At 38.7% G+C, this 22,141-nt stretch overlaps 1 protein-coding gene and 1 long non-coding RNA gene across 7 annotated transcripts in view; one reads left to right on the top strand and one right to left on the bottom strand.

Annotated features, from left to right (window-relative positions):
* Positions 1-14,012, bottom strand: part of STX17 (syntaxin 17) — a 52,689-nt gene extending 38,677 nt beyond the window's left edge. For all 6 annotated transcript variants that reach the window (XR_010883405.1, XM_067291098.1, XM_067291094.1 and 3 more), the window contains exons 1-3: positions 13,494-14,012; positions 12,069-12,133; positions 6,754-6,935 (exon numbers count right to left, since the gene is read on the bottom strand). Coding sequence is in view for 5 of the 6 variants with exons in the window: in XM_067291098.1 (XP_067147199.1) it covers positions 6,754-6,935; positions 12,069-12,133; positions 13,494-13,894 (648 nt within the window). In the remaining variant the exon portion in view is untranslated. The remainder of the gene's footprint in view (positions 1-6,753; positions 6,936-12,068; positions 12,134-13,493) is intronic.
* On the top strand, positions 13,043-21,934 carry LOC136991278 (uncharacterized). The gene is made up of 3 exons (XR_010883406.1): positions 13,043-13,216; positions 20,469-20,572; positions 21,531-21,934. It is a non-coding gene; the product is annotated as an uncharacterized lncRNA (long non-coding RNA).
* The last annotated feature ends 207 nt before the right edge of the window (positions 21,935-22,141 follow it).

Below are 22,141 nucleotides of genomic sequence, written 5' to 3'. Positions count from 1 at the left end.
TATCTACAGCCTACATCTTTTATTAATCCTTTTTTTAATTATACAGACCAGAGCAAAAAGGACTGCAAGACACTCGGTCTCCTAAAGTATGATGAGAAATCTGAAGTTACTTATTTGCAGAGAAAACAGTTCCTCCATGTTAGGATTTTGTAGCACTATGGAATGGAAAAGGTTTAGTTTCAATTAAGTCAGATTAAAGTGATTTTTCTAGGAAACTAGCAACTTCTGCACAAATTATTATGCCATTAAAATTATTGCCACTGTTCTTTAAAATAAAATAGATAAAAACCTGTATCAATATTAGATCTTCCAATTCAGTTGTCCCTGAAAGAGTATGGAAACATGAATTTCTGAGGGTGGAACAGGAATGGTCTGGGGAAAAATTATCTTTTCAATTTCAGCTGACTGTGATATATTGTTAACATACTGAATAATAAAAAACCCTGTTTTCCAATTTAGAACAACAAGAATTCCACAGGAAACCTTTATTGCTCTTTATAAATTTCTTATAATTTATCTGCTTTATATATGTAGAAGTTCTATTACAACATGTTTTGAAATTCCTGCTGTGCGAGGGATCACCTCAAAGAATCCAACGACTAATTCCCCCAGAGCAGTGACACTCGTGGGCTGGGAATTTAACCACGTTGCCCTCTCTGAGTCACCCCAGAGCTCACCACAAAGTACGTCATGCTCCTGGGCAATGTTCACTTTGGGCAAATCAAGGTCAAACTGGATAGCAAACCTTGAGGACAGATGATTTCACCTCTATTTATCATCAACAAATAAATGTAAAGCCAAGCGAGGTCTATGAAGTAACAATACCTATGGAATCCTAACATCTTTAATTGTATTTTGTGCTATAGCCTAATACATTCCACTTCAGGAATACAAAATATAACGTTGCTCTCAGACACTCAACCTCTTTTCCTGTTTGTCCAACTCACTTTTGAAAATCTTCTTTAGAAAGAGACCTTTGTGCTTCTGCTTTGGATCCCTTCCATTTCTCCTTCAAAGTATTCAGTGGACATTGAGAACTCAAGAGTGTTTCAAAATATCCTCTGCATTCATTTTCGTAGTGGGTAACACCCACCAATGTTTCTAAAATCTCTACCATAATTCTCTTATACAAGGTATACACTATGATGAAAGCTGCGGTAAGATCCAGATCTCTTAATTTTTCAGTTTGTGTCACCCCCCCTTTAAGTATCTTCCCACCACATCAATGGTTCCCAGGCCATGGGAAAAATACATTTCATGCAAGATCCTCTGACTTTGGCACAGTCATGGGAAATGAACTTAAAACTGACAGCGACAGAGAAAAGCATGTCATGACTTACAGCATAGGTTTTTTTTAATAATTGTTGCTTATCACCAACAAACTTTAAGGCCAACTATTTTCCATGTATACATGCAGCATGCCAAAATTTCCACTTTCTTGTAGTTTTATGACAATTGCTTTCATCTAACAGAGGCTAACATAAATTTGATAACTCTACAGGGTTTTGGTTAAGTATGCATTTTATTCCCTATTTTGGAGTGAAAGGCCATTAAATGCAGATAATGTGTTTGAGAAAACAAGGATTCCTCAGGAAAAGAAGAAAAAGAAAAATCCTGTAGAGTCTTGATTTCTTAAGGAAGTATTTTTCAGATCTTTAACAAACTCTATTTTAATTTGGAACACCAGAAACTCTTATATGGAAAGTCAGACTCAAAATAGTGTTTCACTGTCATTTTTAAGAAGCAATGGTGAATTTATCGTAGACACTTCTTCTAAAAAGGTGGACTCAAGGTCAAGTTTCATTATACATTGATTTTATAGTTTCTTCAAACAGTGATTTAGTAGATTAATTGTTTGGACTATCTCTGGAACCTAAGGTTTAAATCAATATTCATGAAAGGTGGTTAGAGATATTGGCTTCATCATAAGTAAATAATGTTGCTGCTCTAAGCAATTTGACATAATTAGTTATTTTTGCTTAAAAGTAGCCTGTAAAATAAACAGGACTAGATTCTGCAAAATTGTCCTTCTACTCCCCAGGGGTGTCGGGTTTACATGGCTGAAAGTTAATTTTACAATAAGTATTTTACAGAAAACCATTTAAGCTGCTGATGCTGACAGCTCACGAAAGTACTGTAACACTTTCATTATGGCTAAAATGCATATTAAAGAGAGAAAAATGTAAATGATTATGGAAGCATCTTAACCAAACTTTTACTAGTGTTATGAAATCTAAAACTATCTAGAGTGACAGATTTCAAATTCAGAATTGCCATATTTTAATTCTCACCTTCTCATAAAGCTATCGATAGAATAAACTTTAGAATATTTATAGTTCTTAAAGCCTGAGAAGTATTTTAAGAAAATTTAAAGAAACTTTCAAACTTAAAGAACGTTACAGTGACTGTGCACTTTAAAAAAAAAATCAGGCATTTAGGAACTATCTTTATACTCCGACTTTTTAATTCCCATAAATTTTTATGTCTTATATTTTTTGTCAATACGCAGAGGTTCTGAAGTTTTCCAGTACTGTTAATACCTCTTGGTATAGTGACCAATTCTTTATTTATAGGTTTTATCCTCAGTTACTTGTTTCTAATAAGTCTATTAATTACTAATTCAAACATCAAATCTGCCAAGACTTACACTCTCTAGGGATACAGAAATTTATAATTAATAGCATTTTGAAATCAGAAAGACACATCTGTACTAAATGTTGCTGCCACTTCTTGCTTTCATAAAAGTGTTGTTCTAGAGGAAATGCAGTTAACACCTTAATTTTAAGACCTGTTTTAAAAATTATTTTTAAAACTTCTGATAGGTAAATTTAATTACATTGGTTAAACAGATTCTTCACATAGATACCATCAACAACCCCCCAAAACTCAAGAATTAGAGCCTTTTACATAATGCATCAGATTCAAAATATAAATAATACTATGTTCAAATTATAAAATTCAACTACTCATGAAGTACCCTGGTATTTCAATGTGGACATTAATTACCATCACAGAAACACTGTGGTTTGAATTGCCTATAATTTAACTGTGGTGAAGTATGAGCTTCTCTGACAATGCTTTGTACACAGTGAGTATTAAATCAGAACTAACCTAAAGACTCATTTCATCTTGAGTGCTAATACTGCCTGCATTTTCTTCTAGTTATAGAAAAATATCTTTATAAAGATTTCCCCTTCTGCCTGCAAAACAGGAAGGCTTAACTCCAGTGAGTCACTGGGCCAAAAAGGTCTTCAGTTTACCAACATATGAACATGACTGAGTTAAGCGGAGCATATTTCACCCCTTCCATGATGCCCTGGTAACAATATCTAGCTAGATACAGTGTAATTATTCTTTGTTTAAATAGATAAAAAATTTTCAGTAAGATCAACCAGGAGCTGGCTATTCCTCCTCACTGACCAGGTTCTGCAAAATGTAATTCTAAGGATCATCTCTCACACTGATAAACTACTAACAAGGACTACACAGTGCGATAACTGATCATGTCCTTGTTCTCAGTACAATATCCCATGCCTGTTAAAGCTTCTTGTCAGGATGTTTATAAACCCTAAAGAAGTAAGGGTTTTCTTACATATACATGCAATACTTAGCAAAGATCCTATTTAGCTGTACAAAGTTATACTTTTCCAAAAAAATTCAAGCAGCGAAACCATTATACCCATAACACCACATCTAAATTACTGCTTTCTTTATCTCACTCCTTAACAAATGCAATTTTGTCTCGCTAGTGTCTGAGCATAATGCTTCAATATAGAGGCTCTTCCTTAACCTGTCAGTTTTGAATTTGGCATTCCCCTCCATTGCCTCTCCCTGATTATTACATTATACAAAAACTAAAAGCCTACCTTCATTTTCAAAGTGCAACAAAACCATTTGCGCCCTGCTAACCATTTCCCATTCTGTACTGACAAGTCAGCACCCCCTTCCCATTTATACACTATGACTTTTTCCAATGACCATCCATTTGCTAATCTCAGGCACGGCTGTAGCTTTTATGCCATTCCTTTGCAGACACTTCACTGCATCCCTTTATTTCCGGATGCCTTCCCTGAGACTCTGAAGAATGGTTCGCATCACTGTCGAACATTCATAGATTGCTGTTGATGTTAAGTGCAGTACTGCCCTGAAGATATATTTTTAAATATATTTTTAACATAGGCCAACCTCTCTGCAATCTCAAGGGATTAGGGAACAGCTGATTTTGACAAATGCATGTTGCTTCCTGGGGCAGTTGTGCAGCTTCTGGTTAGAGAGAGAAGAGAACAACTTAGTTACCAAGACTGTCTCTATCTGAATATAACAGCTTGCATGGAAAAGGTATTACTATCATGCTCCCCTCTACTCACCTCTGGATTGAGTCTTCCTCCCGTATTATTCTTTGCTAGTTGCCATTAGCTAGTCCTACAGACACTGCTAAGTACTGGCCATGCACACTAACCAATGCACACATGGATCCCTGAAGGCTGCACAGCTCCACAGCAATTTAACAGTCGAGGCTCTTTGCTTCCTCCATCCTCTCACCCAGGAGCAAGCTACATCCTAACTCTGGATCTCTACTGCTCCGCAGCGTGGCTCCGAGGCAGAGCAACTCAATTAACTGCTCTTTGCGGGAGAAGCTGGAGAACAGAAAGCAGCTGCTGGCCACTAGAATAAAACGTGGCATCAGCTGCAGCAAAGTGGCTGATACCAAGCCAAAAAAAATGTTAAATCCTGTGGCATTTAGGAAACATTACAAATTATACAACTATAAAACTACACAGAGTAAATGGCATGCTGTGACCGAGAAAACAGTTCATCTCATTTAGGAGCTACTGCTTCAGACTGTGTAAATATTATATACCACCACACTTTTCAAATTGTGAAAACTGCAGTTTTTATGCTTACTGGATCCTTTCTATACCTTTATCAGGAAAGAGTCAAATGATTATCTCCTATCATTAGTATCAGCAGCCACAGCTCTTCCCATGGTCACCTGCCATTTGTGCTCTCTCACCTTTCACCCAGATGTGCTTCTGCACAAGCTCCCCTCCAATTCTCTATCCTCTGTTCACATGAGCCACAAAGAGTTTCAGTTTCCCCTTGCACATCAGCAAAGGAAAGTCAGAGGCCAAGACAGCAGGAACACAGAAATGTTTTCATTCTCAGATTCAGGACCAATCAAATTAGCAACTCCAGAAAAAGTTCTAGTCATTTCTAAGCACAGGAGCACGTCCAATTTTGGGCACTTGCAAACAACTTCTTTTCAGAATCTTAATTCTTGGCCAAAATGCGGCAGATTTTTAGAGGCACAGCAAAGTGTAGTCCTAAAAAAGACCATGCCTCAAACAAATCTCAAGCTACTGTTGCAAAGCATGTCACTGCTATTAAAAGAAATGATTATCACTTAAACTAGGCAAAACAATACATTATTTCCTGACTATGTTCTCAGAAATGACTACATGGATATATTGTCTCTCCTCTCCTCTCCCCAACCCCAAACTGCTTGAGGCAGAAACCTGGCAAGGAAAATTTCATCCAATAGGTTACATTTGGTGAAGTTACAGTAAAGCTATGGTCAAGTTGTGAACAAGTGACAGCATCAACATACTGAACAGTTTCATCAATACCATTATACACAGCCTTCAGATATACCTTTCAGAGAATCAGAATCATGTTCACAAACTATGTTTTCTTTTAAACTCTTCATTCTTTCCAAAGGTGTACAACCCAAGTACCAGTTTTTCTTAACAAATATGTTTTTATCAGTCATTTCAAAATTTCCATCTGAAAGTTGATATTACAATTATAGGCTTATTTTCTGAGTCACTTAACCACCTTCCCTGAAAAAAAAAAAATCTCTATTTCCACAGGCTACATCTGTATTAATAAACAGAGAATATTTCAAGTCTGAAATTTGATTATGCCTACAATTTGAAATTGTTAGAACAGTTCCTGGCATAGTTTTGGCCCAGGACAAACAGTACTCTCATAAAAATAATTGCTGAGGATGATTAAGGAGTTAAGATAGGACAGACGCTTACTCCCAGTTAGCAATGTGGATGCAGCCACCCTGTTTTGCAGAGCATGAGGGTTTACTAATACGGACATAAGCCCTCTCATGCCATAGAACTGTCCTGGGCATGTTTAATTTCCTAGTACAGTCATTGCCACAATGTATGCAAGTATTCAACCTGACACTAATTTTTCTTGGAAGCTCTAGAACGTATTTGGTTTTGCAGGACTAGAAAGCCATTTCACTGTCAAGTGTGAGGTAATGTCTACAAGAAGCATATAAGCATGCTAAAATTTTGATACAGGCAATTATTTTTCTATTCACTTTAAGAATCCAATCTCCCTCTCTCTCTCTCTCTCTCTCTCTCTTTCTTCCCTCTGTTAAAAAAATCTATATAGGGAAAGACAGATATAAGCAGTAAGCTATTCAAAATAGCTGGCAGCAAACCACTGTGACCTAAAAAATAAGGAAAGAGTATTGGGATGCTTTCCTTATAACAACTTGTTAACATAAAACAGTAGTGTTTCCTGCTCTGGACTGACCAGTTTCCACAAATGTAAAAGCCTTTTTGCAGACTGAATGACCAGACAATACAGTAATTTCATTAGCAAATGAACAATAGCCAAGTTTTAATTGAAGCATTTAATAACCAACATTTCATTGAAGTCTGCATATAATCTTCCACTGTGCTGCTTCTATACTGTAGAAGGAGCTATATTAGTAAAAAAGTGAACACTAACCTTCTCAATATTTATTTGGTGTTTTCTCAACCTCTCCAAATCTGTTGGAATTGCCACTTTAATGAATTTCTGAATGGCAGGTTCAATTCGACGAAGCGTAACTTTTTCATTATCTTCAGACATCCTAAAAACAGCTTTCAAGACAATTCTTGTCCAGTTTACCTTTACCAAGGTAGAAATCCCTAAAAAAATAAAGAATTATAGGCTTCCAAAAATGTAGCAATTTAGATTCATTTTTAAAAGAAAGCAAAATAAGATACTTCAATATTTCCAATAATCACCTCTCTTCCAAAACCATACTTAAGCAGTATTAACTACTTAAAATTTGGATACCTTATTTGCATACTGTATTAGGGTTTGGGGGATCATTGTTCATAAATAAAACCTAAAACGAACAAAAAATACCTAAATAATTAAGGCAGACACAAACGTGCTTTGTAGGATAATGATAGATTTGTTTAAAAAGAAATTCATGATTAGATGCTTTACTTAATCAGAATCCAAGTTTTGCAAATTCACATTCTGAATCATCCTAAAAATTGTAAAACTTATCCTGAAGAGACACCAAGACAAAATTAATTTTGTAAGTTCACTTCCTAGTAAGATCAAGAGCTCCTGAATGAAGGTTTCCACTCCAGATCAGATTTGTCCCCTGGTGAAAATGTCTAAGGTATCACCTAACAAAGAGTTTAAACAGGTTGCTGAAATATCTGCAGGACTGGTACCTAAGTAGTCTCAATTCTGTTCTCTGTGTATGCATAAAACATAACTTTGAAGCTCACTTCTCTAAAATAAAGATTTGTGGAACCATACGTAATAGCATTTATATACAGGGTGTTTGAGTAACGTAAAAGAATTCCATTATGCTGAATGTACACAAGGGACAAGAGAAAATTATTGCGAAATAGTTTTTAGTTAGCCAGTTTTAGTTTAGTCAGTTTTAATACTGTATAAACAGAGGTTATTGCAATCAGATTTTCTTTTTGTATATATTTTTTTTTAACAAAAACAAGTTGAAGGATGAACTAAAGGCAGACATGGATCAGAAAGTTTTGTCAGAACTGTATCCGTAAAAAGACAAATGCTGACTTGCTTACATTAAAGTACTTGTACTAAGACAGCAACTACACCAGAAGGCTTTCCCTGATTTCACCCTATCAGTAACCAAAGTAATTTAAAATAATTAAGATAGCATAATCCTCCTGATACAGATTAGGAGCAATATGCAACGGGTAGGCAATTTTTCCTATTTTTACACAGCCAAACATACAATTAGCATTGAAATTATGCATTATTTTTCCCACATCTAACTACAGCGTGGGAGAGTGGAGGGAGAATGTTCACTTTTTTCTAACATCTGTGATTCCTGTAGGTAGAGAGAACTTAAAGACAGATATCAGTTGATTAAATTAGGTCTCTAACTGAACCACTCAAAGAGCAGTCAGGCCCCTCACTTCTAGGCTGCCAAGAGAGTATGAACCAATTTCCTTCATACTCAAAGGAGCCAAGCAGTAAGCATCTATCAGGCCAGTGAGAAAGGTAAAAGAACTTCCGACGAAGCAAATTTGGGTTTCTAGAGGAAAACAGTCCCGGATTAATGACTTTTTCCAACATAGCTACAAATAAAACTGTTTTCTGAAAAAAAAAACACCAAAAAAGGATCCTCCTCCTTTACCTGTCCCATCCAACAAAACAACATTGCGAAAGCAGAATATTCACTGAAGGTAGAAGAAGTTTGAGAAAGTCAGTTACGAAGACTTCACTTCAGAATTACTGATACTGTACTCTTCCGTTTTCAGAACCTCAGAAAAAATTATTTCATCAACTGATTTTGCAACCACTGCTAAATCATTCCCACTTCAAATTACACAGAGATATACTATAAAGGAATCTTAGACATCCCTTTCTAAGCCAACACATTTAATCCTTCTTTGTCCACATCTTCAAATAAACGTGCAGCAAGTGGCCTCACATTTTTGGGGATGTAAAAATAACTTTAATATTTTTGTGTTGATTTACTCTGCATCATTCTAAAAAGAGTACTCTTAAATGTGAGATGATAAAAAATGAATCAGTTCTTTTATTATATTTTGGTCACTACAGTCTCTGACACTTTTGAAAGACCCACTCACATCTCAAAATTGAGCTCCATCGTAAGCTTAAACCAGATCATTTTTGCAATGAGCAAAAGATAAAAAGCCTCACACTCCAAACTGCAGTATTTCCTCTTTCTGACAGCTTATAAACTAATCCACTACTTTATAAGCTAGAATTAATTAAAAAATGGTTGCTTAAAGAAATTTAGCATCCATGTCATGCTTTTCTTTAATCCTGAATCATCTTGAAGAAATGATGACACAAATTCTTTGAATTTATCAAACGTTATGAACTGAAATCCACAGCCCATTCCATATTTGAGCGAATACAGCTGAGACTAATCTAAATTCACAAAAATTTTGTACCTAACCTTTAATGATATCTAGAGATTGACGAGAGTCAAAATCAACAGTTTAGACGACATATAAATTGGACCATGCTATGATAACAGTATGGTTAGTTCCAGGTGTAATTTCAAGGAAAAATTAAGGTTTCTTGCATACTTTATTGGGTTTGTGTTTTCCTGAGCATCACTTTAATAATTAATTTGCAAACTATCATGCCTGGTTTTTTGAGTAATCACAAAATAAAAAAGAATAATTTAGGTTGGAAAGGACTTTCAGAAATCAGCTAGTCCGCACTGAATTACATGTGGTTGCTCAGGCCCTTATCCAACCGAGTCCTGAACATCCCCATGGCTGGAGACTCCAGGCATTCTCTGTGCCCCTGCTTCAGTGTTTGACAATCCTCCAGTTGAAAAAAAAAAAAAAAAGCTTCCTTATATCTAAGCCTGAATTTGCTGAGTTCCAGCTTGTGTCCATTTCCCCTCATCTTATCACTATGCACCATCAAGAGGAGTCTGGCTCTATACCTTCCTACTCACAGCGGTAAGATATCTCCTTTGCCTTCGACAGCCCATGATGTAGTTGGCCACCTTTGCCGCAAGGGCACACTGACTCATACTCAACGTGTGGCCCACTAGGACATCCAGGTCATCCTTTTCTGCAAAGCTGCTTTCTCTCAAGTCTCTTCCCAGCCTGTACTGGTGCATGAGGTTATTCCATCTCTGATGCAGGACTTTGTCTTTGCCTCATAAAATTCCTGAGGTTCTTGCCAGCCCCTTTCTCCATTCTGTCAAAGTCCCTCTGAATAGCAGCCTTGTCCAGCCTATCAAACAATCTCTTCAGGTAAGTTAAAAATATTGCTCTTAACTTTAGCTTTTTTTTTTTTACCTTTTTTTTTCTTTATCCTTGGATCTGAATTACACTCAGCATGTACAAGAATCTGCAGAAATTCTAAATCCTCTTACAGAGGGTGCCATTAAAATATCAAAATGTTGTATGACCTGCCAAGGAAAACAGATCACCCCTCCTTTCTGACCTTTTCTGTGCAGGACTGTCACTGTAACAGGGGCTTGGGCAGTCCTTTCTACAGGTATTTACCAAGTTGCAAGCCCAACAAAATCGTCAGGTTCTGTGAGACTGGAAAACAGTGCTATGGTTCTCTAAAGTAAATTTAAAGATTGAGCAAAAAAACCCAAGAGAATACCATAACATGAAATCAGTAACTAAAAAAGTTAGATAAAAGTGAATGTAATTAACTCTTCTTTATTATAATTATTGTGCAAGATACTTTGATAAACACAGAAATTACAGAATCTTGCGTTTTCAAACACTGATGCTGCACTATAGCCCTGTTAGAGCTTATCACCTGAATAAAATACTTTCAGTTTAACATTAAAATTCATGAAACAAAATTTCATTATATTTCAGTGAAAGAAATACATTAATCCAGAAGTGATCAAGATTCAGACGCAGAATTTTCAGCTGTGTTATAAAAAAAGAAGACATATCCAAAGCATACTGTAGCAGCATTATGAAATTTTGTGGTAGTGACAAATATTATATATACCTCTCTTCTTAATATTCATGTTTTCTGGATACCAGCCCCAAAATGGAACTATAATTATAAAGTAAATTTAGCACAAAAGAATACCATTAACTTGAAATCTGTACTTAATATGAAAATCATCTATGATTCTTACTATCCAAGATGGGGAAAAAATTCCTTATCCAATTTGTTCACCCCCATATCCTTGAAATTATTTAAATGTATCTTGCATAAATGGTTAGTCCACTCACTCTTCTTTGTGAGCACCACCCATGGAGCAATAGAACTTGCAATAGAACTTGAGGAGTTCCACTAGCTTAATCTTTTCTTTTCTAAATAAATGGGCAAGTAAAACATACAAAATTTTTAAAAAACAGATCACTTCCTCTTTTGGATTTTGAAGGCACAAACAGCATACACTATCTTATTTCACTGTTTCAATCAAATAATTGTAAGAGATAAAAGAGTCTTAAGACATACAATTCCCAACAATAAAAGTGTGGATTCAATTCTGACCCTAGCACAAAATCTCCACTTACTTTCTGGAGGTGCACAGAAAGCACATCATTATAGTCAATCAGAAGTAAAATTCTTATTATGTATGGTAACATACTTGTACCATAAATTCAAGTAAATGCTGTTAATCTGCATCACATGTAATGCTCATGCACTTCTTAAAACTATGTAGTGTTTTCCATTCAAATACGGTAGGAAAAATACAAAATTAACCTGAAGAGTGCTGCTTACCTAGGGAAATGCAATGTAACACACATATTTGATAATGTTAATTCCCTTATGACACTTTAAACAACCACTGGCACAAGAGAAAGTACCTCTAGCACATATACCGTGTTTTTATGGATTATAAGGCCAAGAGGCTTCAAATCATTATTTTTCTCAGTGTAAATAAATTACTGCTTACAGGAAAATAATCAAAGAATTAGAATACAAATGCTGGAATACAGAGACACACAATAGCTTACTCAGTAAGGTGACCTGAAACTCTTCTTAGAATAGTACTGGCCCCAAAACTGCAGTGACAAAGAGCATCAGCCTAGCACTGTAGTTAGTGAGGAACACGCTCCTTTAGAGGTGTTCCAGAGCCAAGGTACGCGTTGCTTCTGAACCACCCCTCTATAAGAGCCTATCTTTCTCCATTGTCTATAAAAGTAACCAAAGGAAAATAGCTTTGTTAGGCTCAAATTAGTCATTGTGATTAGCTCCAAAGTGTTCAAAAACTGACATGAAACTGCATCTACTTAGGGAGATTAAAAAACAGTACATGTGGGATCTCCTGCAGAAGAATCAGAATTAGTGGCTGTACATACCAGGTTGAAACTTGGGGCTGTGGTTCCTACGACTGGTACGAATATCCGTGTGCTTGCGGATCACCCTGCAAGATGGGTTTGATGCAGATAAGGCAAGGGCACATGACTGCATTTTCAGAAATCAGAGCAGATGATAGGAAATCAGTTTTATGTGTTTAAACCAGATGCAGAAAGGCACACAAGGTCTATTCATCCTAAAAACTAGATCCTAAAATACATCATCCTAAAACTAGATAGTACCAGGCTGACACGTCAACATTTTTCAGACAAACCTGAACCAGGTTTACCAGTAAGTTTACCAGTAAGTTCACCAGGTTTACTTTAACCAGTAAGTTTATAGTGGATTAGCACTTTGCAATGTGTGATCACATTCATTCTTGAAAAACATGAAACCCTTTCAGTAATTCTTGAGTGAATTGCTCTCACTGTAGCAACCAGCATTGTGGCTAAGGCCTACCACTTCCTGTATCTCGCCTTAACAAGCAACAGGCACAGGCAGTGAAGGACTGATGGAAGGAAAAGCATAAGTATAAAGAAAGGTATTATGTCCCATATCAAGGCTTCAAGTGGACTTTACTAGTTTCGTTTTCCTGAAAAAGAATTATGTTTTTAAACACTTAGGAAACACAGGGCTAAACCATTTCTCACACTATGTTTTTTGGAGGTTTTTTTCCTTTCCTTTTTTTAATCCAAGCCGGTCTGGCAAGTTCTCGTTAAATTTAACCCGCTGAGGGCAAGCCAAAAATACTGCTCCCTGTGCCTCCTCACGAGCGCCCCGACCCACGTGCCCTGTACAGCACCTGGAGGCAACCCCTGCCGGAGGCACCAGCACCGCCACTGCCGAGCCTGCGCGGGCGGCGGCACAGGCGCCGCGGCCGGGGCCGGGAGCTCTCGGCACAGCGATGCGGGCCGCGGGGGCACAGGCCTCCCAGCGGCAGGGCCCGGCTGGCGGCAGTGGCCCGCCGGCGGCCCAGGCGAGGGGGCAGCCCCATCCCTCCGCCTCCGCACGCCGCGCCTGCAAGCGGCAGCCCTCCCTGCGGAGGCTGAGAGGGACGAAAAGCGGGCGGCACTCCCGGCGCCCGCTGCTCCTGTGAACGCGACCTTCCCCCTCCTCCGGCCCGGCTGCCGACTCCTGCCCAGCCGCTCGCGTACGTAGGGTGCTCCGGCGGCCGCCAGGCCCGAACTCCCGGCTCCGGTCCCACACCCCGGCCCTGGCCGCAGCCTTTCCGTAGCTTCTCGGGAAACGAAAGCGAAAGCAGCGGCGCCGCCATCTACGGGCGCGGGCAGCCGCCGTGGGCCGCGCCGCTGCCGCCGCCGCCGTCGCCGTGCCAGCGGGCCGCCAGGGCAGTCAGAGCCCCCCCGCCCCGCGCCGATGCCCAGAGCCCCCCGCCGCCACCCCTCCGCTCTGCGCCCCCAGCGCCTCACCGTGCGGCTGCTGGGGCCGCGACCAGGAGCGCGGCCGGCGGCGGCCCCGCGGCGCTGGGACGGAGCCGGTGCGCAGCCCTGCCCCTGCCCCCGCCCGCCACACGCGCCCGCGCACACACACTCTCTCTACCCTGGGCGGCTCTTGAAAACTTGAAATTTAATGGGACCAAACGGGGCTTCTCGTGGAGGGAGGACAGTGAGGTGTGCGGGTTACCCCTTGTGCCTGGCCAAAAGCGCAGGCTGTGGATCCGGTCTCGCGTGTTTCGGTATGGCTGGAGCAGGCGGGCAGCGAACACCCGGCCCCATCGCGCACTGCAGACCCCTGGCTGTGCACGAGTCCGGGCTCGTGCGACCCCGTCACGGCCGAGGGGAGAAACGCTGTCGGCCACAGTAACGCGCATCTGGCATAGGTGCTCATCAAGAGATAAACATTAAATTTCGTTTTCTAAAAGAGAGCCAAATGGTTCCAGTTCTTTCGGCATCATTTTTAGAATGTTTCGTAAATCTCCACCACAAAAATTTCCAAATGCCTTAATTTAGATAAGAGTATTCTACCAGACAAATTGCAAAGCGGACAGTGAAGATATAAAGAATCAGTTTATAGGAGAAAGGAGTTGTGAGGGCCGTGTGCTGAATTTTTACATCATATGATAAAGAACAAAAGACCAGGCCCTTTCCTTTCTGCCCTAAGTCCTTCCCTGCTTCTGTCACTATTCAGAAAGTAAGTATTTAACAAATATTTCTCACCTGTATTTTGAAAAGAAGTAAAATGTATTTGTACCTTACACTGATAATTATGTGCTATCACAATACTTCAGCCTCTGGCTAGCAGCTCTTCTGCTAACAGCAGGCATACTGGCAACTAAGGGACAGGTTTTCATATGCATAGAGCAAATGGAACTAAAATACCTGAGAGCAGCCTGTTACCAGTTTTGGTCATTTTACCACCTCTGAATAGTACACAGAAAACCAGTTCGCTACCTGGCAATATCTGCATAGGAACAATTAATGAGGATGTTATGCTACTATTAAAATAAATTATTATTGAATTGTACTCAATAACATTAAGAGACTAAGAAGATCTCTGAACTATCAAAGATGAATTTTAGATTATTTTGATTTCCTGAACAAGATTTATGTAATCTGTCCATCTGCCTGTCATCCCACGCCCTTTTTGGCCAGTTCCAACCTAATCTGGAGAAAGTCATTACACTCTTTTAAGTTTTGTGGAATTTGATATCTCACTGAGGAAATAAACCTAAATTTGTTTCCTCAGCAAAGGAAAAGCAGGCAAAAACTCAGTTCTTACGCATTCTTGTTGGCAGCAAATAAGTGGACAATTGATATGTGTATATTAGCCATCCACTCTGCATACACGTAGCTCCAGGCTGCTAGATGGGATTTTCATAGGACATGTGAGGAAGAAATTGTAGTTATTGTAGTTAAGATTATTTAAGGGCCAGAGGATCCAAAACCACAGGAAATCAGTCTTCATTAATTCTGTTGCTTGCAAGACAGCTACTTAACAATGGAATACTAGGGGAAAAAAAAGCTTACCCTGAATTTATATTTTAAAAAGGATAAACAGGATGAAACAGGCTTAGCCAGCTTGATGTGGATACTAGCAGAATCATGGAAATGCTGACCTGGGATACAGTCATTAAATGACAGTAGTACAATGCTAGTCCACACACTTTTATGAACAAGATTTGATCAAACAGACTTGATTTTTTTTATAAGAATTTAAGTTTGGTTGATACAGGTAATCATGTTGATTTGATAGTCTTCATTTGAGTTAAAGCAATATGCCATTCTCATAGACATTGCATGGAATTTTGTGAAGTTCAAACAAGTGGATCAAAAACTGGTCAAACTGACAGTTCTCAAGAAAAGTAATTATAGGTGAAGATTAGTCTTACAGATATCTTTTTAGAGGGGTTCTTCGAGATTTTTTTCGTGGCCTGATACTATAACAAATGACCTAGACAAAAATATATAATTACTGTTTTGCTGTTGTAAATAAGGGCAGGTCACTTACATAAACAGCTTTGAATTGCTTTGTAAGATATTCTCATTTGTAAAAATATTCTTCCTAAAAAGTCAAATTGAAGGCTGTATAGTTATAATAAAGCCTGGAAGCCACACTTGAAAGCTGAGGGACAGTAACTGGCATGCAACAACACTGAAAAGGACCCAGACATAATGGGACATAAGCAGCTGAACATGAGCTCCCAAAACAAAGCTTTTGCAAACTAATCCTTTGAGACAAAATCAGAGGAACATGAAATACAGTTAGAAGGTGGTATTGCCCATGCTTACAGCATTAATGAAATTATTATTGAAACATCACATCTAGTTTTGGTATTTACACTTCAAAGGGATGTTAGAAGTGGAAAAAGTCCAGAAAAAAAGTATTAAAGGACTGAAAAATATGCATTAACGTGAGGTATTTTAAAAGCACCGTCCAACAGAGGTAGAGAAGTACCTTTGTCATAAATGTACTAGTACTTGCATGGGCTAGCATGTTTGAGGAGTAAATGAAGTGTTGGCTTTCAGAAAATGACATTTTAAGATCTGAAGACATATTTCTGAAGGGAATACAAAAAAAAACAGACTAGAAATAAGGTTTATATTAGTATTAATTGGCTATAAGATTAAATTCTCTTTGAATCTATTTTGAAACGATACAAAATTGACAGTAAAAGAAAAAACTGGAGATAGTTTTCAAAGATGCTGTGTGCTATAGCTCAAGCACACACAGCTATAGTTTTGATGCAAAATATATTGGCAGAGATTCTGTGCAGTCTGTTATGGAGGAGATAGACTACAAGATTATACTTGGTCTTTTCCATCCTTAAACTTTACGACTCCAGAAGAAGGCCAAGAAGGCTACTTAGGTAGCAGCAAAAGAAGAAATAGGATCCCAAGGATGTTCCCAGAAAGACTTTTTTTGTGGGTCCTAACAGACAATGTTTGAAGAGCTCTTGGTGGATTTCATTGTGAACACAGCAGACATATCTGACTATCCAGTTTTGCTACCATTGTTAATGTGATCTCCCAGACAACTCAGCAGTGACTTCAGAGAATTCCATATTCCTTCAAGGAAAATAATGACAATGCAAAATGCTATGTCACTCATATAAAGATCATCAAAGGAACAAGAGTTCCACCTTCAGGTTTGGGAAAAAACTACCTCTGATGGCAAAAGATATCTCAGAAAATTTTCTAACGTGGAGATGGAGCTGGACTTGCTGAGTTACAGACAGACTCAGACTTGTATAACATGTCTGTGATCGGTCTTGAATGGTCTCTTATGATCTCACAACTGTGTGTTTTTCTATACAGTTATCAGAGAAACTGTTCTGTATCACCAATAAAAAAGTGTAGAAGAAAATCATGAAGACTCCTACCAGGGAGGAAAGCTTGTATTTCAAGTACATCCAACTAAGGAAGAGCTGTAGCAGTTCCTTTGTCCACATGAGATCATTCATAGTTTTCAGACAAATGGCTTCAGGACCAGGATCCAAATGTGCGGTTCTTTTAACATGGATTCTTCACTTTAATTTACTGCTCAGCCCTATTCTCAGCAATCTTTCCTTTATATGCAGTCTGTCAGATAACTCATTCTAGGGACAGTATGTCAGTGACTGTTGTTCAATAAACACAGAACTTCCCAGATACTTACGTTATGTTCCCAAAGACATATCTTTTTCCAGTAGAGCATTTTAAAATCCTGTTGCCTTTTTCACTGCATTATTATTACAGATTTGACTGATTTCACTATCAAAAGACCTGTGCTGGCAAGAAGTGATGATAAAGCTTGCATTGTACTGCCAAAACCAGCCATTACTGTGCTACAGTGAACATTGGTTCTTCTCACAGTCTTTCAAGAGCATAGCATGGTTCAAAATGAGATCTCATTCTAACATTCATTCTTGAAAAAAATGAAACCCTTTCAGTAATTCTTGAGTGAGGAGCATTTTGTGGAATATGTGGCAACATTTTCCAGAAACTCTCTTCCTGAGCTAAGCAAAATACTGCAGGTTGGTTTGGGGCAGGGGGAGCTGTTAATTGCTAGTAACAAAAACTGTCTTGAAGTTGTTTAGGGCTGGTAGAATTCTCATGCAATGCCTTTTAGTGTAATTCCCTTAAAAAACAGCTAAAATCTGGTTGACAATCCTTTGTATAATGTTGCAGAAAGTAGGTCTCCCAAGTGGAAACCAAACACAGGAGATTTATATACGTTATATACATTAACACATTCACAGTACCAGTAATGCTGAATAGTATGTAAAAGCAACAGAGAAATCAGTTAGGGCAAAGATTTTACTTTGAGAGAAAGCCACTTACTCACTGGTTGCATTGGTTATTTGTGTCTTTTCCAGCACAGTCTCAAGCCTCGCACTGTGATCTTGATGGAGGAATGGTTTGCAATAGCTGCTGTTGATACACTCCAGCAATACTGGTGTAGGAAAGTCTGTACGGAGAGGATAGTGGCAACAGAAATTATCTCCAACACAGAGTCCTCAGTAGAAACTCCCTACTGGCTGGAGCAGGCCAAAATAGGCACCGCTGGCTAAGGAGAGATCATCTCTAGGGCCCTCGGGGAGCACACATATACAGCACTGCCTGGGGAGCCTTAAATGGTGTGGCTTCTATTGTGCTTTTCATCTGTCCACCACTGACATAACCAAAGAGATAAAATATTTTTAAAAGTATTGCTGGAGCAATAAATTGGTTTAATTTTTGTTTCTATATAGGCCTTAGAAATTATGTATTAAATCCTAATGCAATTCAAGTCGATGGTAAATTTTCCAGTAAATTTAGCAGAGTAAGGATTTCACTCTCCAACATTTACTGACACAAGAAAACAGATAACTGTAGTCAAGGGAAAAAATTAGAAGTTGGTGAATCAACTGAACAAGCATTCATTTATGCAGTTCATCCAGCATAGTTACTGGTAAACACTCCTACTGTAAAACCTTGAAAGTGGGATTCAGAGTGTCTTTTAATTGCAAACCAGGGGTGTAATATCATGGGCTTGCATTTACAGTCAGATGATCATAGAATGTTTTTAAAAACATTTTTTAATTTTTCTTGCTTAGTTAGGAAAGTAATTCTGGTGCTGCTTCTTCTGTAACCCACACACATCATGAGCAACTGTCTGTTCAATAAAAACTTCAGGGAATTTCAGGAACTAATTAAAATTTAGAACACCCACATTACTTTTGGATGCTTTTTCATTGACTTGATGTTACAACTCTACTTACAAGACCACTAGAGTTGGCTTTACCTCCTCTCTACCCCCTTGTGGGATAATCATAAGGACAATGCGTTGCTCAGGTCTGCCAGAAAAGTTCCTTGTACTCAGAGATGAGGTGAAGAGACATGAAGATCTGGCTGGTTTGGATTATGGAATATTTCTTGGAAATTATTTTTCTGGAGATAAAATGAACTGTTTCTGATTTAAAATCCATGTCAGACTCCAAGGCATGTATCAAGTTAAACAGAAATTTACTTGTCCCTCTAATGACCTGTTGATGACTCCACTGGTTCGGACAAAGACCTTGTAAGACATCTAGCTTTGTATTGTCTCCAACAGTGGCCACAAGTGGACAGTGAGGGAAGAGTAAGAATAGGGCAAACATTCGTGGTATTTCTTCCTTAACATTCTCCCAGCCTTTGACTTTTTTAACATTAGGGGATATCCTGAGCCAGGTGTGGTTTGTTTCGCCAGTAACCCTAGTCGATCCGTCTTTCAAATGTTCAGCCAGTCTCCCCTAGAACCTAAGTAAATTTCTTGCAGCCACAAAGTCCATTGGCAAGGATTTTCACAGGTCTACTGCCCACTGCATGAAGAGCCTGGCTCCTCCAGGCTTCATTTGATGCCACTTTGTTGTTGAAGAGATAATGAACAGTCAATTCCGGTCCACCCTCTCTGTGCTACTTATTGTTTTGTAGATCTCTTTCATAGATAATTTCTGCTCTAAATCATCTTTTTTTCCAGGCCAAAAAGTCCTATCCTACTTAATCATTCCTTGTGGGGAAGTTATTCCATTGCTTTTATCATCCTTGTTGCCCTTCTGTGAATCTCTTCCAGTTCTGATTATCCATTTTTTGAGATGAGAGGACCAGAACTGCACACAAAATTCATTTTGTGGGCAAAATAAAGATTTACAGAAAGTTATAATCATGTTTTCTGTTTTGTCATCTACTCTTTTACTAATAATTCCTAGCATTTGATTTGTTCCCCCTCCCCTCTTTTCTTTAGCTATGTCTGAGAAGTTTTCATGAAACTCTCTATCGCAACCTCAGAGTCTTGCTTTGGGTGATAATGGCCAGCTCAATGGTTGGCTACTTAGCTTAGGAATTGGCCATACACTTGCACTGAAAATGACTGAAAGCAGTATAATAAATAATGTAATTGTACAGAGAAACAGTTTCACTCACAAGAAAGAGGTTCTTGCTAGGAGAAGTGAGGATGAGTCAGGATGAGAAATGAAGAGGCAGAATGACTATGGTGTAATTCAACATCTATTACTAGAAAGTACTTGTCATTTCTAATATGTGGCAAGACATATACAATTTTAAATGTAACTGAAACATTATCTTAATAAAATCACAAAAATATACTTTCTCAGATCAGAATATGTTTTTGTCCATGATGCATTATTTCTATCTTGCACATTTTCCAGAATCTGTCAATTTCTTTCTGTCTAGGGAAGCCCCCATGACCTGGATCTTTACAATGATGCTTGCTGGTATTTTCTTGAAAAGTTTAAGTTGCTTCTGGCAGAAGTCAGACCCCTTTCTCTGAAAGATGCAAAATGAGAAGGTGGTCACTTACCATTAATTCCTTCAATGTCCCCTGTTTCCTGGTAGGTCATAGATATATCTAAACCATGAGGTAGAAGGCTGGTGTAAGATAAATGGCATAGATTCAGATTTCAAACTTGTTTCTTTCCTCCCTGCTAGATGATTCTACTGTAGAGGTGCTAATCAGCACTTCTTGGAAAAGAAGAATGGCCTAGTGTCAAAGATGCAAAGCTGAAGGATATCAGTTCCATTGTACAGTTGAGGTGAGATCTTTTCACTACCTCACAGGGAGTGTCATGCATACACTGAAACTGTCAACTGCTCAAGTACTACAGCAGCAGAGTGGAGATATTGCATAAGTATACATTATCCAAAGAGACTTAATTCCACAGTAAGGATTTTTTTTTTCCTTTTTTTAATAATGTTTGAATCATAATCTATTTACTTTTATTATGTCAGTAGCAGTGTGAAGCTCTGAAGTTCAGCCTTGTAGAGATAAATCTGCTTTAAAGTTTTATGTCAGAGAGAGAAAGCTCTAAAGCCTATTTTAGTTTAAAATGTAATTGAAAGTTTGATTCTCTTGATGAGTCCTTTGGGGTACATGTTCAGTGTGCTATGTGGAGAATTACTCATGCAAGTCCCATTACTGCTAATGCTGCTACTAATTCCCTGCACATCATACTGAATATTTACACCTTTTTTAGTATTTAGATTGGCTGTTAAAATATCAGTTTCTCACTGTTACAATCATTTGTTATATAAAAAAATTTCATAAACCTGTGGAAAAGACAATGTTTAGCTAAAGATATTTAATGCCATTTAAAAAATATTGTTGTTAACGTTTTGAATGTAAGCCTGAATTGTGACTAAAATGACTTCATTTCTCCCCTCAGAAATAATAAATTGGATTATGTTCTGTAGGGCACTGTGCATACAGATATTTGCTTTGTGTGGAAAAGCTCTGGATGTCAGAGAAACTGAAGAGAGGCAATAGCTTATGCTTGGGTGGTACAGAGAGTGGGTTATTTTAGCAGTTTTAAATGCAGGTAGGAAATCCACAGGATGGATTTCAGTCCTTTATGAATGGTCCAATGGTCCTTTTCTATGTCAGCCACAGACAGGTAAATTGCTGGGCAAAAAGATCTTTAATTGGTGTGTGACTCTGACAACCTTGCACATTGATAGCACCATTTAACTAACATGACTGGATCTTATTTTCAGCCTGCCTGACTGCTTCTTGCTGAAGGTCATTTCTGAGATGGAGAGCAGTCCCAAAGTGAATGGGATGGAGATGATGAACACAAAACAGCTTTTATAAGCCATAAGCCTCTACAGGAACTGAGGCAATGTGGAGGGTCATGACAGGGTTAAACTGGTGGAAAGTTGCAAGTAGCAAGCAACAGGAGCCTCAGACAAACGTACCCAAGGACACCGGTGCAGCTGGGAATGATACATCCTGAGAAAGTACAGATAAACCAGCAAAAGCCAGTGGGAACCAAGGTTAAGGGCAAGACAGCTTTTCTAAACAAGTAGCAAGGTACAAGGCATGACCGCTGCGTGCGTGATCGGTGTAATAATTGGCTACCTGTGACATAATCTGCATGATGATTGGCTTAGCAAAGTGTGTCTGTGAAACCACTGAAGCAGCTAACTTTTTAAATATGCTCAGAAATAAACAATAAAGGTCTCAGGACGCAAACCCTCCTGAGTCCGTGCCATTCATCCGCCACAAATGGCACCCAACGTGGGGCGAGAATCGCGGTAAACAGAGCGACCGGTGGTGGAGCCCAGCCGAACGTATTAGAGAGCAGCGGGACCCGGGACTAGAGAGC

This window comes from Apteryx mantelli, chromosome 2 (genome assembly GCF_036417845.1).
Source record: "Apteryx mantelli isolate bAptMan1 chromosome 2, bAptMan1.hap1, whole genome shotgun sequence".
Classification (NCBI taxonomy): Eukaryota; Metazoa; Chordata; class Aves; order Apterygiformes; family Apterygidae; genus Apteryx; species Apteryx mantelli.
Note: the sequence above shows the minus strand (reverse complement) of the source record. Positions and strands in the feature narration are given on the sequence as shown.